This window comes from Taudactylus pleione, unplaced genomic scaffold (genome assembly GCF_031769625.1).
Source record: "Taudactylus pleione unplaced genomic scaffold, aTauple2 ptg000053l, whole genome shotgun sequence".
Classification (NCBI taxonomy): Eukaryota; Metazoa; Chordata; class Amphibia; order Anura; family Myobatrachidae; genus Taudactylus; species Taudactylus pleione.
The window spans coordinates 46,626,710-46,647,513 of NW_028284455.1; the positions used below are offsets into that span (position 1 = coordinate 46,626,710).

General features: G+C 44.0%; 1 protein-coding gene across 1 annotated transcript in view; it reads left to right on the top strand.

Moving 5' to 3' along the window:
• KIF15 (kinesin family member 15) overlaps nucleotides 1–20,804 on the top strand; it is a 122,395-nt gene that overhangs the window by 19,550 nt on the left and 82,041 nt on the right. Inside the window, exons 8-10 of the mRNA XM_088463904.1 lie at nucleotides 11,339–11,548; nucleotides 12,254–12,379; nucleotides 14,916–15,038. Of these exons, the coding sequence (XP_088320030.1) occupies nucleotides 11,339–11,548; nucleotides 12,254–12,379; nucleotides 14,916–15,038 (459 nt within the window). The remainder of the gene's footprint in view (nucleotides 1–11,338; nucleotides 11,549–12,253; nucleotides 12,380–14,915; nucleotides 15,039–20,804) is intronic.

Below are 20,804 nucleotides of genomic sequence, written 5' to 3' on the forward strand. Positions count from 1 at the left end.
CTGGGACTGAGAGCGGGGACTCACTTTTAAAAAGGCGGCGGGTCCCCTGGGACGCGCTGTGCTGTGGACAATCCCTGACAGCTGGCTGCAGCACAGCACGTCCCCCTGAGAAGGACACAGCTCTGTCAGAGCAGCCAATGAGAGTCAGACAGACTCTCATTGGCTGCTGGTGTGGAAAGCTGTGCTGGGATCAAGTGTCTAATCCCAGCATCCGTGCCCGGTGCTGGGACAGTGTTTGTTCCCAGCGCCGCCGGGTAAGCCACCGTGGCGGGTACCTGGTGAAGGTACCGCCTAGTCCCACCAGCGTCAGCGAGAAGCTTGGCTCCGGGCGCAAGCTAACTGGAGCTCGCTGCCCGGAAGCCAAGTAGCGGCAGCGGTTGGTTGGCACTGGCCGCGACGTCTCGTATAGAAGCCGCTGAGCGGGAACGTTCAGTCTGGCGGAGGGGAGGAGTGAAGACCTCTCGAAGACAAGTGAAGAGAAGAGCGGCGCGGCAGCAATTCCAGAGACCAGAAGACTGTGTAATCAAAAAGGAAGAGGCGGCAGAAGAATGAAGCTGAGGACCGAAGAGGACTGCGGGGGTGGAAAGGAAAAGAGATAATAAAGCTCCCCCCCCCCCTCCCCGCAGCCTCTTCCCCTGTACGGGTAGGTGGCCGTTATTTAACCCCTCCCTAGACCACCAGGGTTGTCGGGCACTAGGCCTGTGGGGGATATATTAAGGCAATAGGCCTGTGGGTATATAGGCGGGCACAAGGCCTGGTGTATATAGAGGGCATTAGGCCCAATTGAAGGTGTGAGTGACCTGGGCATTAGGCCCAGGTCACTAAATGGCAAATAGGTGGGCCAATACTGGGGGCACTGCATAGGGGGGAATTAATACTGGGGACAATGCATAGGGGGGATTACTACTGGGGGAAATGCTTAAGGAGATTACTACTAGGGTTAATGCATAGGGAGATTACTACTAGGGATAAAACATAGGGGGATTACAACTGGGGGCAATGCATAGGGGGGGGACTACTACTGGGGGCAATGCATAGAGGGACTAAAGGGCATTAATGTGCGTCATAATGTGTTAAGGCTGGGCATGGCTGTATAGCATCATTTGTAAGGGGTTAGGGGAGGTCTGAGAGGTTTATGGGGAGCTCTAAAGCATAAATTATGATGGGACCTAGAAATGGTCAGGTAGGAGCCCACATATTTTGTCACTCGCCGCGATCACTGCTTAGGGCACGAAAGCCTTCCTCTGCCTGCATATTACAGAGTTTGGCACTCCTTTGGTCAGTGGTGTTCCCACAGAGAGTATGACCCTAAGGTTTTTAGGGTTTCCTGGGTACTTGCTTTTCTCCTGGCTGGGTTAGACCTCGATCTCCACCTGGCCAACCTGAGAGTACAGTTTTCTGTGCTGTCAGTTTGGTTCTAGCCAAGGATCGCTTCTCTGCCGGATGTTTAAAACTTTTTTTTTCATGGTGTTCTCAGAGTTCAGCCATCTATTGTCCCTCCGGTGGCACCGTGGGATTTGTCTTTGGTTCTCAAGGGGCTACACGCTCACCCATTTGAACCTCTGGAATCTGTAGATTTTTTTTTTTTTTACACAAACTGTTTTTACTGAATGAGGACCAAGCAAATCCAAATAGAATACAAAGAAGAAAAATAATGGAACAGATACAATGACAATAAATCATCTCAATTTGAATAATACAAATAGATTCACAGTCTAAAATAGGTAAGTCTCAATATTACTAGACAATAAATCAGTAAACGAAACAGAATAAAGGTAAGAAAAAATAAAGAATTAAATGATTAGATAATAAAAAATGAGGGAAGATCGGGGAAGGAAACTCTGAGGGAGAAAAAAAGGGGGGGGGTTCAGCGGGTTGATAACAAGAAAAGAAAATACAATCTAAAAGGGTAATCCAACACCTCTTCAAAAATAATTCAAATATACCTTAATTGCCTCCTAACAGAGCATACCTGAAGTCAGGGGAGAACATAGATAGAAACATTAAACTGATTTTTTTACTATTTTTTAATAGTTTGAGTTAATATGCGCCTGAATGAGTAATTTCTCCATTGCTAAAAGTGATATTGTGTTGCATTTTTATACAACCATTACGATATATATGATTTATTAAAATATTTCTGTTTTTTAAACCTAGTGTTGTTTTTTGTTATTTTGGTACTAATTTTTGATGTTTAGTTGATTATCACTGGAACTGGGTAGTCCTTAAGCGCAGTAAAAACTTTCATTTTTCTGTTTGAAATTGGGTGGCGTCCATTAATTACTACAGCTAAAGGGTTATATTATAAACTCAAATTAGTAGTATTCTTATTACCATTATTTATTATTCATTACCCATTAATTTTTATATATATATATTTTTTCATTGTTTATTATCTTGTATTATTTGTATCTTATTTTGAAGCACCAAGGCTATATATTCTCTATTTGTAGAAACATTATACGGCCTATTTAAACTTGGAATATTGTGTGGAATCTTTGAACATCAGCCAGGGGAGCCAAACAGCAGTGGAGTCGGTAGGGTTACCATTAGAGAAAGATACTATGTCCTCCATGTCCATATAATAATCTATCCTTCTAAACCAGTCTTTAATGGAGGGAGGCGAAGTAGATTTCCACAAGACACGTATGTAGTGTTCCTTCTAGCTCCGGCGGGAGGCAGGGCGCCGGAGCTAGAGAGGGCATGCCAGCGCGCGCGCGTCCGAGAAGGGGGCGTGGTCATCGGAAAAGGGGGCGTGTCTATAAGACGCGTCCCCTTTTCGTCACTCTTGGGGGCGTGCCCGGCACTTACGGACAGGCAGCCCCCAAGCCCTGCAGACAGAATAGATGCCGGGCGCATGCGCCCGGCATCTGTTCCCCGGCGGTGACCGGGTCACCGCCTGTTTCTCCACCCGCGGGACACTGCGTCCCGCGGGTGAGAACGGCTCCCGCAGGCTGTGAGGGCAGGGTGCTTCTTGCCCTCCAGAAGGAGGGCAGGGCGCCGCGCCGCGCCCTGCTAAAACAGCCTAGCGGGAACGCTACGTATGACAACTTTAGCCACATTATTCAAGTGTCTCAATAGAGAATTCTTGTAAGAAACCGTGGAAGATGAAGTTATATTTAAAAGCCAGAAACCCGGATCTCTAGGAACTTCTCCAAGAATTAATTTAGAACACTCAAATACATTAAACCAGAATGGGACTGGGGAAGGGTAATCCCACCATATGTGGATCATGCTACCCGGAGCGGAGTTACATCTCCAGCATGATTTTGTTACCTGTGGGAACATTTTATTTAGAAGTACAGGATATCTATACCAGCATGATATAACTTTATAAAGAGTTTCAAGAGTAGCTATGCAAGAGGAACTGGCAAAAGTGTTGTTAAATACTAACTCCCAATCAATGTTTTGAACTTTATCGTGGAGTTTTTTTTTCCCAAACCTTAGTAAATATCGGGGGTAATTTGAACAAGTTTGCAATAATCAATGAATATAAGGTAGATATTGTATGGGATGGCGTTTTAGAAGCTGAACACAAGGATTCAAACAGAGTAAGAGACCTATTAAGATCAGAAAGCTTACATGAGGAAGAAATAAAATGTCGTACCTGCAGATATTTCCAGAAATCAGACTTGGGCAAATTCCACGATTCTTGGAGCTCTGCAAATGGACGCACCCCAGACGGATCAACCATCTGACCTAATCTAAAATGACCTTCAATCATCCATTTTTTAAATGGCCGTGAGGAGTATCCCGGGGAGAAATCAGAATTTTCCAGGAAAGAAGTAAGAGGAGAGATAATAGAAGAGATATGAGGGAGACGTCGCAGTTTCTTCCAACAACGCAATGTGGGTGCTATAGTGGGATGTTTAACAATTGGGAGTTTAGGAAGCCAAGGAGCTATTTCTATAGCTGAGCCATGCTACTTTCCTCCGGCTTAATCCATAGTCTGAAACCCTTAGCCCGAGTCCATTCCAGGACTCTAGCATAATAGCGTGATAATAACTAGTGATGTGGGGAAGCTGTAAACCACCATCATGTTTACGTCGGTATAGGATAGAATGTTTAAAGCGTGGTGTGGAGTTATTCCCGACAAATCTACGAATACTACATTCCACATCTATAAACCATGATGGAGGAATATGAATTGGAACGGTTTGCATTAAGTATAACATTTTTGGAAGGAAATTCATTTTCACCACGTTAATCCTGCCAATCCAGGACAAACGTAAATTACGCCATTTAGTGAAATCATAACGAATAGCTTGTAATAATGGTGTGACATTATTCGAGAACAATTGATAGGTCTTTAGTCAGATATACTCCTAAATATTTAAGTCTAGTTGGGTGCCAAACAAAAGGATTGATTCAAAGAATTTTCCAAGGATGGAGGTGCAGTCAGGCTCATAGCTACAGATTTAGAATGATTAATTTTAAAATTGGAAAGCCTACCAAATTTCTGGAATTCTAGTATGGTTCGGAAGGGAGGTAGTCGGATTAGTTATCAATGCTAGAAGGTTATCAGCGAAAAGAGCTAATTTATATTCCTGGCCACCTATGTGAATGCCTGAGATATTTGCATTTAATCGAATGGCCCTCACCAGAGCCTCCATACAAAGGACAAATAAAAGTGGGGAGAGTTGGGCACCCCTGCCTCGTGCCGTTTGGTATTGCAAATGAATCAGGAAGAGACCCGTTTACCTTGAGTTATGCTGTGGGGGAGTCATATAGAGCTAAAATTCTCTGTAGACAAGCAGGACCCAATCCCAAATGGTGCAAAAGACCTGACAAACTCCCAGTCAACCCTGTCGAAAGCCTTCTCTGCATCAGTCGACAAGATAATGGACTGTGAAGAAGAGAGAGATGCCTGGTGTATTAAATTGATAACTTTAGTGGTGTTGTCTCTAGCCTCACGACCCAAGACAAAACCAACCTGGTCATCATGAATCAGTTTTGGCAAAAGAGTCTTCAACCGGTTGGCTAGGAGCTTGGCAAAAAATTTCAAATCAATGTTAAGGAGTGAAATAGGCCTATAACTGGGACATAAGGTGGGGTCTTTACCTTCTTTAGGTAGGACAGTGATGTGGGCCTCCAATGATTGTTTGGAGCATCAAGCCCGATCTGAAATTGAATTAAAGGCAAGAGTCAGGAGTGGCACCAGTCTACCCTTAAATGCCTTGTAGTATGCAGTCGAGAATCCATCCGGTCCTGGGCTTTTACCAGCTGGGGAAGAGGAGATCACCTGATCTACCTCCTCAACGAGAACAGGCGATTCGAGGGTGTCAATGTCTTCTTGAGATAGCGTAGGATAATCAAATGAATGAAGATAAGACGATATTGCCTCTCAGTGAGAAGAGATGTTCGAATCTCGACTGGAGTTCTTCAAATTGTATAGCTTAGAGTAATAAGAATGAAATGATTCTGCTATTTGTTTAGTTTCATAATGGGTCTGATCAGAATCGTCTTTTATAACTTGAATGAATGTGACAGCACGTTGCTCCCGCAATGCCCTAGCCAGCATCTTACCCGGTTTATTATCCCATTGGTAGAATCTGCTACGGCACTTACGGTAGGATAACTTCATTTTGTCTATAGAAAGCCTATGAAGAGCGGACCTAGCTTCTTCCAGCTTAGAGTAATAATGTGGAGACAAGGACGCTTTGTGAGATGTTGCCAGGGATTTAATCTCAGCGAGAAGGGCATCTCTTTGTGTTTTCTGTTTTTTTAAGTATGAACCCAGTTGTATACAAGTGCCCCTCAAAACGCATTTATGCGCCTCCCAAACCGTTACCTTGGAAATGTCATCCTGATCATTCTGCTCAATATAAGAGTCTATAGAGGACTCGATCTGGGACTTGCAATATGCGTCTTGTAATAGAAGATCATTAAAACGCCATGTCCCCACGGGTTAAGCGAGCGCTGCGGAAGGGAAAGTGTAAGAAAAACTGGGGCATGGTCAGACTACGTGATCGATCCTATTGAAGTGTCAGATATTAGGTGTAGATGTTGATGGCTTAAAAAAAAGATAATCTATTCTAGAATAGGTATGATGTGGGCGGGAGAAGAAGGTGAAGTCAGATTCAGCTGGATGCGCTATTCACCAAGAATCAGCTAGTTGATGATCGTGAAGGGTGCATCTTACCCGCCTGAGCTCCTTACCCGGCCTATGAGATGCTTTATTGGAAGTGTCACGGAGAGGATCAAGGGGCCAATTTAAATCACCTCCAACGACGGTAATCCCTTCCAAGAAAGTCTCAGCTTTATCCAAAACCGTAAGAAAGGAAGGTTGGCCAGAATTAGGTGCGTAAAGATTTAAAAAGGAGAAACGCTGACAATATATTGTGCATTTAACCAAAATACCCCTACCCTCTACAAACTTATGTATAGAAACATCAGATATTGGGAGGTGTCGGGCAAACAAAATGGCAACACCTAAGGTTTTACCAGCAGAATTATCGCTAGAAAAAGTGTGTGGGTAATAGAAGTTTTTTAAGGGAGGGGCATGACCACTCTTAAAATGTGTCTCCTGTACCAGAGTTACATCTACTTTGTCAGCCTGAAAATACCTAAGCATTTGAGATCTCTTTTCTGGAACATTTAACCCTTTGGCGTTAATAGTAACAATCAGTAATACAGGTTTATGACTAGACATGTATTTTAAATGTGAAAATAGCATAACAACTCGCCCCTCGAAACACGGCATGGATTAACCAACTAAATAAGCCACTCTTGAAAGATAGAAGACCTGGGAAAGGGATGGAAAGAGGGGTAGGAAAAAAAAAGGGGGACAACATAATCATGAATATTAGAAATACTGTAAAAATTGCAACTATAGGTAGAAATTTAAAGATCAGAATGCTGCATCTGGACGACCAGGAGACAAAAATCAGCTCCATGTCCAGGATGGGAGGGAATGCAGTACTGAGGGGGTTCGGAGGGACGGCATCAACAGCAACCCATTAAAACATAGAAATGTATAAATGAGTCGACTCCTTCGGGAATCTCAGAAAGAACTACACATTGTAGAAATTACAAACATACGCAGAAAACATCAAGAACATTGCTAAGATTAGTGGAGAATATGTAAACAGCACTAAAATAAGTATCATTAACAATGCATGACAATATAGGGTGAAGACCCAATTCCCTGTAGAACAAGGAAAGCTGCAACATTCTCACCACTCTTTCACAGGGGCTAAATTATTCAAGTCTCTTCTGAGGACTCTGGAATAGATAGACGTTGTGTCTTCTGCTTGGAATTAGATATTCGTTGCCAACGTTCTCCAGCAGAAGAAAGGGAAGGAAGCACCAGAGGATTATGTAAGGTTTCCCACTCAGGAAGTGCCACTGAATCTATACCCAAAGCAGTGAAAAAGGAAGGAAGATCAGCTGGAGTATGGAGAATACCATTCTTCCCATTGTGCGTAACTTGCAAGTTAAACGGGAAACCCCATCTATATCTCAAAGAATGCTTGCGAAGTTGTTCCGTCAGTGGTTTCAGAGATTTCCTTTGTTGCAAAGTATACCACGATAGATCGGGAAACAGCTGAACTTTATCACCATTAAAATCAATCTCTTCAAGCTGGCGCACCTTCTGCAGGATAGCCTCTTTTTGGGTATGGTAATGAAGGCGGCAGATGACATCTCGAGGCTTGTCTGTAGATAGACCTCGTGGACGGAGAGCCCTATGTGCCCTATCAAACAGGATTTCGCTATTAGGATCAAGGCCAAGAATCTCTCCAAAAATCTCCGTGAGTGCATCTGTAAGATTGGGCTGAGTAACATCCTCAGACAAGCCTCTTACTCTGATGTTGTTGCGTCTGCCGCTGTTATCTAAATCGTCCATACGTGATTTAAGAGAACTGATCTCTGAGTGTTGTTGAGAGAGAATATCTGTAACTTGGAGTAAAGCATCAGCAGACATATCTTTATGATCTTCCAAACTATTAATCCTTGTTGCCAATTCAGACATGTCCGATTGAATGGTAGCCACCTCTTGGTGAATCGTAGACTGAAGCTTGGTCTCCAGGGACTGAAAATCTTGTTTCGTGGGCAGTGATCTGACGTGCGAGAGAATTTCACTAATCTCATCACGGAAGGTTGAAGCAGAAGGACTAGAAGTGAGTAATTCCCGGTGACATCCTGTCTGGAGAGGAAGAGATATTAGGAGAGGCTGGTGCAGAGATCTCCCCTGTGGCAGATGTGCCAGCGGGCTTTAGAAACTGCCTCAGATCTTGATGAGAGCCATTATCTATTCTACCACCAGCTTCCGACTTGGACCTTTGTTTCTTATCCTTCCCCATTCTGCGTTTATCAAGTGAAATAAGTGCGTATCATGAAGACTCAACTATTGATAATTCCCATTGATAGAGCCGATCTAGGGGAGAGTCAGGTCACTGCCAAGTACCATCCCTCCTATGGGCCTAGGCAGCCATTAGAAATGCCGTCACATCACATCAGAGAACAAGACTGGGCTTGGTTTTGATCACTGAATATGGTAAAATTCTACAGTTTCTCCACAGGAGGGAGCCAGAGGATCAGATGAAATGGGAGACAATAGAATCAATGAAAAACACTCATGGAGGCTGTTTGTAGAATATAGCAGATATAGAGATTGATCTCAGTGAATCACCTATGGGAGGATATAGTTACTCAGTGAATTGCCTATGGGATAGTATATAGTTACTCAGTGAATCACCTATGGGAGAGTTTATAGGTACTCAGTGAATCACCTATGGGATAGTATAGTTTTATCTGGACTAGGTTCAGTCCACTGGTGACACACAGGAGGCCAAAGCAATAGCAGCTGAAGGTGGAGGGTGTGAGGAGGGAAAGAAGCCCTCAATTTGCAAGCTGCAGTCGAGCTGCGGGATCAGCGCTCACCGGCTCTCCCACAGCATCCAGGCAGGAAGAGAGAAGGGTCCAAGATGGCGGGCGGCGTTCACCTGTAGGAAGGGAGAGCCTCCAGATGCCCGTGTACAGTCAGGAGAGAGGTCAGGCGATCACTTCGTCCGGCAGCAGCTGAATCAGAGAGACCTCTGATGATGCCGGCAGCATCAGCTCGCGGCCCGCTTGTCACTGCCTCAATCAGTGCCCCAGCTTCTGGAAGGCTACAAGGCCACAACCCGCGGGAATGTAGGAGACCTTCCCCGGCTCCGTAACCTCAGCCTTCGGGGGTGCACAGGTGCCGGAGAGCAGCGGGAAGTACTTAGGGGGCGTAGGGGCCAGGGCATGTATACCAATCCTGGAATAAAAGGCAATGTCTCAGAGCCTCTGGTATATGCGTCCACCTGCAATGGCTGCCAAGCCACGCCCCTGGAATCTGTAGATTTTAAGTGGTTGACAGCGAAGACACTTTTTCTCCTCACTATCTCCTCTAGCCGTTGATTTGGCAGCGCTCTCTTGTCGCTCCCCCTTTTTTATCTTTCACCAGGATAGAGCTGTCCTCCGTGCGCGGGCGGGTACCTTCCTAAGGTAGTATCCCGGTTTCATGTGAATGGAGATTGTGGTTACAGCCTTCCAGTCTTCAGACCTTTCTGCAGGTGAATGCTCCCTGGATGTGATTCATGCTCTCCGTATCTATGTGGATTGTACAAAATCTTTTAAAATATCATACGCTCTTTTTATGTTGTATGGTTTTCACAAGCAAGGCTGGCCAGCTAACAGACTTTGGCTCGATGGCTGCACATGACTATCTCTCAGGCTTACACGCAGGCTGATCTCCCTGCTCCAAACACGGTGACAGCACATTCTGTTTGGTCTGTGGGACCGTTGTGGGCATTTCGACGTGGTGCCTCTGCTGAACAATTGTGAAAGGCGGCCGCATGGTCTTCTTTCCACACCTTTCTCAGGTTCTACACCTTTGCCTCTCAATATGCTTCCTTTGGGCGGAGGATTCTCCTTTCTGTTTAGGAGCATCCCCACCCTTAGGTGATCCCTGTGGACCCTGAAGAAGAGAATAAGAGTTTTGATACTTACCTTTTTTTTTGTTACACTTTTTTTTTTTTTTTTTTTTTTTTAGGTCCACAGGGCATCCACCCTGACGCGCATGGCTGCATTGGGTATTTTTTATCTCTGTCACTGATTCCCTCATCTTCTGTGAGTTTTCTGGTGTACATTGTCCTTCCTTCTCCTGCCTTGGGCTTGTTTACAAAACTGAATGCCTGTGGCCAGGGATGGGGTATATGTGGAGGAGGACCTGAGGCATCCTGGGAGCTGAAATCTTAACGGTTTGGTGCCTGGATCACTCCAACCACATTTCCCCATGGTGATCCTGTGCACCCTATGGATCTCGAGGAAAGAGTTAACAAAGGTAAGTCTACCATAACGCTGCTTATTATTTTTTTTTTTTTCCTGTCCTTCAGAAGACTAGATCTGAACTCAGGAAATGGAGGGATGTTAAGGTGTCATGGTTAGGAAGGATTAATGTTAAAATGAATACCCTGCTGAAATTTGTGTATGTGCTCCAATTCACCTTCCACTCTGGTTCTTTTGAGTTTCAGGGAATTAATAGAAATTTTGTTTGGCTAAGACCATGATTGAGGATGACATGCTTTGTAGGCGGAAGTCTCGGGGGCTACAGTTACCCATTTACTTGCAGTTTTGTTTTACAGTTTACTTGAATAGGGTAGTTATATGGTCCAATAGTCTCCATTAAACGGTGGATTCATAACGCCTGTCTCTTCATATTCCCGCAGGAGCTTTATCTTGGACACCAATACTCCCCAAAACTTCACAACCGACTATAGCGACAAGCCTTAGATGCTAAGATTCAGACAGCTACCTCTTATCTCTTCTTTCATTATAGTTAATAGTTAAATGGGCATGGAGGACACTATCTGCTTAGACAGATATTACAAACTCCTATTATCCTAATCTGTATGCTGACGCGTCTTTTTGTCCCCTCCTCCCCCACAAACTTTCCTTTGCCATTGTGTCCTGCCCCTCCCCCTTGTTTCTGCTAATATTACCTATTCTTTCTTTCACATTGTTTATTTGAAAATTGTACCCGCATGTATGTAATTTCCAGTACTTTGTGTGTATTTTGGTTGCTCAGCACCTAGATCACAAAAAAAGTGAGGTTGTATAGAAGATTTTTGCAGGTTATGCAGAGTTTTGCCTATGCTTAAATAAGCTTGTCTTTATGTGTAACTTTTGCACCAAGGATAGGGCTATTGCAAGTGTGCATTGGTGGTAATAGGGGTGGTCTGGATGCAGAGATGCGTATCTTGGCATGTTGGTGTGTCTAACTCTCTGCATCATCCCCAATTTGTTCAATGATTTATCTAATTTCGGTTCTGGTTTTGGGACGGTAATTTCATAGCTGATATTTTTCCAGGTTCTCTCTACTGGATGGCGAAACAGACGTGTGGCCTCAACATCAATGAACAGGGAGTCCTCAAGATCTCATGCTGTTTTCACTGTCACCATTGAATCAATGGAAAAGATAAATGAAATTGTGAACATTAGGTCTTCACAACTTAATCTTGTCGACCTTGCAGGATCGGAGAGGCAAAAAGACACACATACTGATGGCGTGAGACTAAAGGTAACCGTAAAATATTTAAGAGTTTTATTCATTAAAAATAAGAAAATGTGAGCACATCAAAACATCTTTCCAAACGGATGTCCTTATTTTTCTTGCCTGAAGCTTTTTTGTTTAGTGATGTGATTTGCTGTGGTTACAAGAGAGCATGTGAGATAAGTATTGTCTGACTGTAGTATACTGGGCCCTCATGTAAAGCGTATGACACACTAAAACTGCCATGTACCACAACTGGTTTGTTGGACATGAAAAAGCTTTCCACATGCCCGACAGATGCAATAAATTGTTCTCGGATGTGACCGTGGATGTGTTCGCATTCAGACAGACCAATTGTCTGACATCATATGGCAAGGATATTGTATGTTTCCACCATGTCAGATAATTGGTCTGTCTTTCTTTTTATCTTGGTGTATGGCCACCTTTTTACAAATACAAATAAATGCTAAGCACGTTTTTCACTCATTGTTGGCATCAGGTAATTCTGTACCAATCCACCATGGTCAAGAGTTGTGGACTGCATAGAGTATGTGTGTTTTAACGGATTGCTATAAAATATTAATATGTAAGTGACTGTTTAGATGACACAGGATAAGAGGCAATATTATTTCATTAGTTGCTAGCATATAAGTGATTACATTAATCTTTTAGACTGTGGGTGAACACTCAAATGCTATATGCATTATTAGTAAATATGTTCCTGTTCTGTAGGAAGCTGGCAGCATAAACAGATCATTGAGCTGCCTGGGACAAGTAATAACTGCCTTGGTGGATGTGGCTAATGGCAGACAAAGACACATCTGTTACAGAGACTCCAAACTTACATTCTTGTTACGCGTATGTACATTTATTTGCTTTTATTTGTTTTTTAATAATGATTATGTTTAATGGGCTTGTATAACGTTTTGTGCAGCTCCAGTTAGGCATGTTTTCCTATGTCGAATATTTAACAAAATAACTAGATTGTACAAAAGTGTACTTACCCATAATTCTTTTAGGACACGTTTTTGTGTTTCTCATCTGTACAATTAATATGGCCACATTCACATGTGAAAGCTTTCCCTTATAAAATCTACTGCTGTAGTGATCTTTGGAATGTAGGCATTTCTCAATAATAAAGGAAATTCTATATATCATAGTCAAGTTTAAGCACAAACCAACTTGTAGAAGACAGATACTAGTCTTGGATGGCAAGTTACATTTTCTCTTTCATCCATGTTGGTACACTGGCATATAGAGCATGTTTGACAATACTTAATCATTTTCAGATTTACTTTAAAAAAAAAAAAAAAAAATAGCAAGCTCCTTCCCCTCTAAATATACTGGTCCTGGCAAAGTCCATAAATGGCCTGTCCTCTGACTTGGTGAGTATATTTGAATCTGTCTCAATGTCTAAACCTCAAAAGCAGCAGTTTCAGACTGTCCCTAAAGCTGGGTACACACCATATGACTGCAACCCAGCAATGCAGTGACCGGTGTAACAATACATCGCATGCGCCATACACACTACACCATTCAATGTACGACTGCGCAGTGTATTGTTACATGCTGCATGTAACTATACCGCGTCATTCATTTCATCGTCCCATCTACTGTGCAGGCCAGCATTTGGAATGATGCGATGAACGACTGCTGAGAAGGATGGATTGGATGTACATACTATATGATATTGTTCTAATCCGAGTTAGAACTATACATCGTATAGTGTTTACCCGACTTAAGAATAGTCAGTGAATTTTCTACTATAAAGAATTTGAGGTTTCATCATGCCCCCATGAAGCAGGGAGTAAAGTATTTTGTGCGAGTTGACTGTCGGGCACTAAATATCAAGGACCGTGAGGAATCTGAGACACTTGAGAAAAGTACTACACATTTTCCTTCTCCGCAGCTGGAGCATCTTTTGAAGGAAGTGTGGACCAAACCTGCCCTTTGTGGAAGACAACTTGGTACAAAACAATTTTGTTTAGCATAGAAACAGACAACCAAGTCCTCAGATAAAGACATGACAGGCATTCTTCTTACTTTGTTCTGATTGGTTATATCCCATCTACTGCTTTACTGGGATCAGTGGTTCAGTTCTAATTCGTGGGTCAGATTGTACCATTAATCTTATACGAAACTGAGATATTTATTCATTACAGGCATTCTTGGTGTCATTGCAAGAAGCCATTTACAACTTACTAATCACAGTTTTGATAGTACCAGTGCCCATTTTTTTACATTGCTATATCCATGTCCAGTGGAGTACTGGAGTTTGGAGCTCTGACTTGCAACAATCAGTAATTTGCTCCCAAACGCTGGAAAATGGGCCAAAACTGTTGTTTGATCTAAACTATTTTTTCAAATATTTAACAAACTTGTCTGAACAACCATTTTCATCTGTTTTCTGGCATTTAGGAGCAAATTGCTGATCATCATTTGCTCTATTACGTTACCAGATTTTCATTCCAACCAATCAACAAGTTTATTCAAACGTCTTTTTTTTTTTTTTTTTTGTGTCTTCTGGGATCCCTACAATAGAGGATGGGCTGTGCCAAGCAAATGATAGCTAGATGGATAACCTTTGTGAATAGGCATGCTTATATTGGCACGGGAGAACCTGTTGCCTACAAAGCAAAGGCACATTTTGCCACATCTATGAGAGCCGTGTAACCAGTGAGGCGCACAGGTTTGGATGAGCAACTGTGTCTAGCAACCACATTTGTTCTCTGGAAAATTTAACAATCCTGTTTTATACGAAGTTTAATTTTGTTTGACTGTTTATGCTGTAATTTTTTTTTATAAACCTTTTTATTGAGATGTTACAATTCATCTCAAATCGAAATATATCACACATGTTAATATAAAAGAGAAAAAAATGGAACAAATTAGGTTTCACTGTAGTCCAAATAATTCAAGTGCTAATAACGAGCAACTTAACATTATAGACATAAAGGAACCGCACATGAAATTAAAATAATCAAATCTAAGGTGCACATTGTCAAAAAAAAAAAAAAAGTGAACATGAGGGTAAAGGTCGATCAGATGGCTTGGCAAGACGATTTATGACGGGGAGGCATTGGCCATTGGAAAAAAATGGGGGGGGATGGGAGCCTGTGCCGCAAACCTAGTTAAGTACACGGTGGTGTGAAGCAAACTATCATGTATATCTATTCGTCGCAATCGGCAACGTATTGATATAGGATTCACAAAGCGTAAAAAAGGTCTGCCTGTATCTACTTATTACATAATGTCTCCACCCAGTCAATTCTAAATGGGAAACTGAGGTTTCTCAAAGAACAAGGGAAGCTGTGGGGGTGTGTATTCGATATTCTTTATGCTGTAATTTTGTGTAGACTTCTGTTTTCAGTCATTGCAAACATCTAATTTACAGGATTCACTTGGAGGTAATGCAAAAACATATATCATTGCAAATGTTCACCCTGGATCCAGAAGTTTTGGAGAAACATTATCCACTCTTCAGTTTGCACAGCGGGCAAAGCTAATTAAAAACAAGGTAATGTATGAAATGCTTCAATACTTTTCAGCACTTTGGGACTTAAACATATCATTTTGACTTCTAGAAGGGAAGACTACATTCTGTTTGGTTCATTACCCTGTACATTAGGCATGAGCAATAGGAAAGCAGCTGTACTACTGAAACATGTGTCCTCGGCATCTGTCAGTAGCTCTTTATCTTTCACTTTTTCTCCTCTTAGTTTGTGACAAGTTACATAAACTGGTTCATGTACTTTCGTATTTCTGTTGCTTTCATATGTGTGTAAATCTTTGTGTATGTATTATAAGGGCACGGTCGTGCCCTTATATTAAGGCTGAATCGAATAAACTGAATTCTCCCATAGGTAATTCCTGAGATGGGGGCATGGTGTTTGAGGGGCTACATCTCAAAAGCTATTAGATATACTGTGCTGAAATGTGGCATAGACCCGTATTCAATACGCGTATCCCCATATTCAATTTGAAACCGGGACCCGGCGAAACGCAAACAGGCAAAAAGTGCTGTCATTTTTGGGGAAATAAGCCTGACACCCCCAAAAGATGCTCTGACATGGGGGTTCACTATGGGTACCCCCGATTAGCCCTGCTGAAGGTATTTTGGGTCTTTGAATGGTCTCAATAGGCGCTAGCTCCAGCGAAAAGTCGGACAAATTGAATACGGGGATAAGTTGAAACAGGCGAAAATGACGTCATCGGCTAAAAAGTATCGTGGAAACTGACTTTTCGCTTCTAACTGAATACAGCCCATAGACGGGTAGAACTGTCACTCAGTGCTGGATGCCAAATTTAAGGGTGAAAAAAACAAAACATTAATAATTGGGAGTAATCTAAAGTTTAAACTGTCAGGTTTTTTTCTTCCACTTCCTGTTTAGTCAAAACTGCCACTTTTTTGCTTTAGGGGGGAATTCAATCAGAGGCAAAATCGAACGATTTCGCCAACGGCGGTGAAAAAACAACCGATTTTCGCCTAAAAAGTGGACAAAACTTTTCTCCTGTAAAAATGTGGGGATATCTTTCACAACCCTTTGGACAGCCCCCCTAATGGTACTCTAGAGACGCCTGTCATTAGTACCAGGCCGGGATTAGAACGTCTGGAAGCCGGCGGTTGGGATTTAGACCGTCTGCTTCCAAACTACATCCCGCTTCAGCTGTGCAGCCTCAGTAGGTGGTCTCCAGAAGGGGGTGCGCAAAGATGGCTGTCTTTTGCGGGCATTAGCGGCGGTTGGGACCTGGCGGCATTAGCAGCGGCGGTGACCCGGCTTACTGTAGGTGGTGGCAGCGGTGCAAGCGGGACCTGGCGGCAATGCTGTGTTGGCGTCAGGCCTGCATGCCATTCTGCAGATTTCAGCAGCGGTGCCCATTTAAAAAATGGCACCTCAGCGCCATTTTTGAAATTCAAAGCTGGCCGCTGCAACATCATAGCCCCGCCACCCGGGAAGTCCTAATGGGCGGCGGCCATGTAAAAGAGCTCAAAGGCTGTTGCGCACTAGGTGAAGAGGAAACCAGAAGCCCTGGGGAGGTGGCAGCCGCGCAAAAGAGCTAATTGACTGTCACCCCAGGTAAAGACACCAGAAGCCCTGGTGGGTTGGTGCCCGCCAGGAAAAGACGACGGAAGTCCTTTGGTGGCGGCCACGTAAAAGAGTTAATTTTTTTTACACATATTAAATTTTTAACACTGATGCATGGATGTATCTCACTGATTTAATTTCCTCAGTTGCATGCCCAGCGCCAGTGAGCCCTTCTGTTGCCCCTGTACACTGCCCCGCACACCTTCAGGCCGCCCCTGCAGCAGTCTCTCTCTCTGCACCCCCAAAACACCACCTGTGTGCTGTCCCCTCCTCCACTTGCGCTAGTGTACCATTTTGTTGTCCTTCTCCCCTGCAGGTAGCCCAGTTTCCCCTCCAAACCCTGATGGTTAATAAATTATTTAAAAAAAGCCATGAAATTCCATAGACAAAAAACCTGTGTTTCACATGTCCCATTAAGGCTTCTTAAACATTTCACAAAACCTACTGAATTTCTGCAACTCTAACGTTAAAACTGTAAACATGCATACATACAAACTGTACATGTATATATGTGGTGCTTAGTGGTCGTGACAGCAGTATCTACGCAGACGCGACACTGACTCAAATAACATCCACATTCCATATAGGAGATCCCAGATGCATATCTAGCAGGTCAGTGCAGCGTTCTTTAGCTTCTAGTGTTCCCGCTAGGCTGTTTTAGCGGGGTGCGGCGCCCTGCCCTCTTTCTGGAAGGCAAAAAGCGCCCTGCCCTCCAGAAGGAGGGCAAAAAGCGCCTTGCTCTAACAGCCTGCGGGAACTGTCTTCACCCGCGGGTCGCAGTGTCCCGCGGGTGAAGAAATGTGCGGTGACCCAGTCACCGCCGGGGAATAGATGCCGGGCGCATGCGCCCGGCATCTATTCTCCCTGTCTGCAGGGCTTGGGGGTTGCCCGGCGTGTCCGTAAGTGCCGGGCACGCCCCCAAGAGTGACGAAAAGGGGACGCGTCTTATAGACATGTCCTCAGACAGTGTCCCACTGGTGGGGAAAACGGCGGTGCACCCGGCATCCAATCACAGTGACCGCTGCGCTTGGGGGCTACCCGGCATGTCCGTAAGTCCCCGGCACGCCCCCAAGAGTGACTAAAAAGGGATGTGTCATAAAGACAAGCCCCCTTTTCATTGGCAACACCCCCTTTTCTCTAGGACCAGTGCCCTGCCTGGCGCCTGACCTAGAGTGAACACTATAGAGGGGGCCCTACACAATGCTAGGCATCTACCCATTAATTGGCACCACAGTATGTGGTGTGTATGTGTGTGTATATATATATATATATATATATTTATTGTATATATTTATTACATGAGACCAGCAACACACACTTGCAGGCAAAGAAAATGGGAGTGCTTGACACATATGTGAAAAAGATTCGGCACATCCACATAGCATGAAAAAAATTATTTTTCCACCTATATGAAAATACTGCATCCATTTAAAGTGCATATCCACAAGATAAGTCAAGGCTCAGAGGGGCTTGGTAAACATCAAAGGCATGATATATAGCAGCAACATGGCATCATATGAAGTGAATACTCAGGGCGCTATATATGTGTATTTTTATGTGAATGTACAGTGTGTGTATGTATGTGTGTGTATATATATATATATATATATATATATATATATAATTACTTTTTCTTTTTTTCTCTATTTCCTCCTATTTACAGTCTGCATTAAAATTTACAGTTAATCTCATTTCTATTCTGAAATTGAAGCATTTTACAATTCTCATTTGGCAATAAGTAAGAGGTAATTGTAGTATTTTTTAAAAAAAATGTATCTACATTTGTAACCTTTTGCAATTATAACCACCACACACACTTGTGGCATTCTTTCTACTTCATCCCATACCAGCTCGATGGGAATTAAGGGCCTAATTCAGACCCGGACGCTAAGAAGCATTTGCTCGTAGCTGCCCAATGTTTGCATTCTGCGTATGCATTACAGTGCGCGTGCGCGAACCAGTGTGAAAGATCGGGAAACATTCGCTCGCTTCGCATATACTGCCCAGCAGAGAGTGACAGGAGAAGCCGTTTGTGGGTGGTGACAGGTGCAGGCCACTAGAAACGGGGGAGTGCAAAAATGTATTTTACCACTTACCTTTTTACCATTTCATGTTAAATTGCTTAAATGTCAATAAAACCTGTAAAAAATTGGGGTGGTCTAAAACATTTCACTATTTTATGTGTGTTATACAGATGTGTCATACACTACTGCGGCAGTAGTGCCAAACCGCTCTTCTCGGCGCACCAGGTCCAATGTAACTGCTTGCAGCAAGTGTCTTTTTTTTTCTTTCTTTTTTTTTTTTTGCTCAAATGTGTTTGTTCTTCCTACAAAGGAGACACAGGCTCTACGCTGGGTATTGTTTGGTGGGATGGAGTCCGGGCACCACAAAGTTAACTCTCTTAGTCACAGCCCAGGCTCCTCCCTCCCCCTATACTCCAGCCAAAGGCAACTCAGTTTTTATGTTGGTGCCTGTGGTCAGGCACACAGTGTTTGCTGTGCGTACAGCTTTGGTCTTTTATTTAATTGCCTTTTTTATTTTTTTTTTACTGAGTATGCAGCGCTAGGCGTCCTAGAGGACGCCCGCACTGCTGCTCCATCACCCCAGCACTGGTGGCCGCGGTGCTGGTGACTGGGCTAGTATCCTCGGCCGGAGCTCCACTCTAAGAGGGAGCTCAAAACCTCAGCTGGCGCAGCAGGGGCAAAGGTAAGAGCAGCTTTTGACCACCAACATGGAAGACACTGGCAGTGGGGAACTAGGTCCTCTCCGCATCCCCACAAGACCAGCAGTGCGATGTGCAGATTGGTGGCCATTTGCCCGGGGCTCCTCCCCTGCCCCTGGATGCTTTCCCTCAAAAGAGGAAGTCTGTTTCCGGGTCATTCCTCCTCTCTGCACAGATGCTGGGCAGCCATTTTCTGAGTTCCTGCAGTTTCAGATTGTCTCTGGAAAGTGCAGGCTCCTGGTCTCCCTGTGTTTTTTCCCCTCAGTGGTCAGGTTATCTGTTGCCTCTAATGTGGAGTCGTCTTCTATTCTGGAGGATTCCCAGCCTCAAGAAGACGTGGTTTCCTTGATCAAAGCCGTTAAATCAGTTCTGCTAATCAAGGATGCCGAGCTAGCCCCTATGTCCAGTGCTCCAGTGTTTAAACGGCCAAAGAAGGCAGTTTCAGAATTTCCTTCTTCAGTGCAGCTTAAGGATCTTTTGGCGGAGGCTTGGTCCACCCTAAAAGGCGCTTCCTGGTTTCTAAGCACATTACTTCCTTTTATCATCTGCCTGCCACCGAACTGGCTAAATGGGAGTCTCCTCCGGTTTATGTACATGTTGCCTACATGGTCAAGAATACCACCTTTCCTCTTCCTAACACGGCATCACTTAAGTCCTCAATTTCTATCGTCAGATCTTTATCTGAAGTCTATTTACTCTAATGCAGGTGCAGTAGCTCGCCCGGCCCTTGCGTCAGTCTGGGATTGCCAAGTCCTTCGGTCGCTGGGCAGATGCCTTGGAGGATGACCTTACATCAGGTACCCACAGGAATTGATCTTTTGTCTCTCGTGGAGCATATCTGGCAGATGGCTTCTTGGGGAAGCCGCTATAGACACAGGTATACTAACTTCCAAGGTTTCGGCCTCTTCAGTGTCAGCTAGAAGAGCCCTCTGGCTTCGTTCCTGGCGGGCGGATTCCGACTCTAAAAAGACCCTTGAATCTCTCTCTCTCCTATTCAGGGGATGTTCTCTTTGGTCCAGTATTGGATAAAATAGTGGCAGCTTCTAAGACAGCATTTCTGCCTTCCGGGGCAGCTTCTAGGTCACAATCTTCTTTTAATTCTCAATCCTTTCGTCCGCATGGTAAATCCAAAGGCTTGACGTTCTCTAGGTGCCAGGGTTCCTCTGCCAAGGGTTCTAAACCAACGGGAAAGCAACCCTGGTCTTCCAGAGGCCTTGCTGCTAAGCCAGCCGAAAAGCCTGCTGCATGACTGGGCGGGTCTCCACCTGGGGTACACTATTGTGGGAGGCCGGCTTCTTCTCTTTTCCAAAATTTGGAAGGTGACCATGGAGGACGCGTGGGTAAGAGGGGTGATATCCAAGGTTTATGCGTTGACCTTTCGGGAGTATCCTCCGACCCAGTTTTTCCACAGGTCTTCCTTTGGATCAGGAGAAGGCAGAAGCCTTGAGGTAGTCCATTCGCTCTCTTCTGGCTT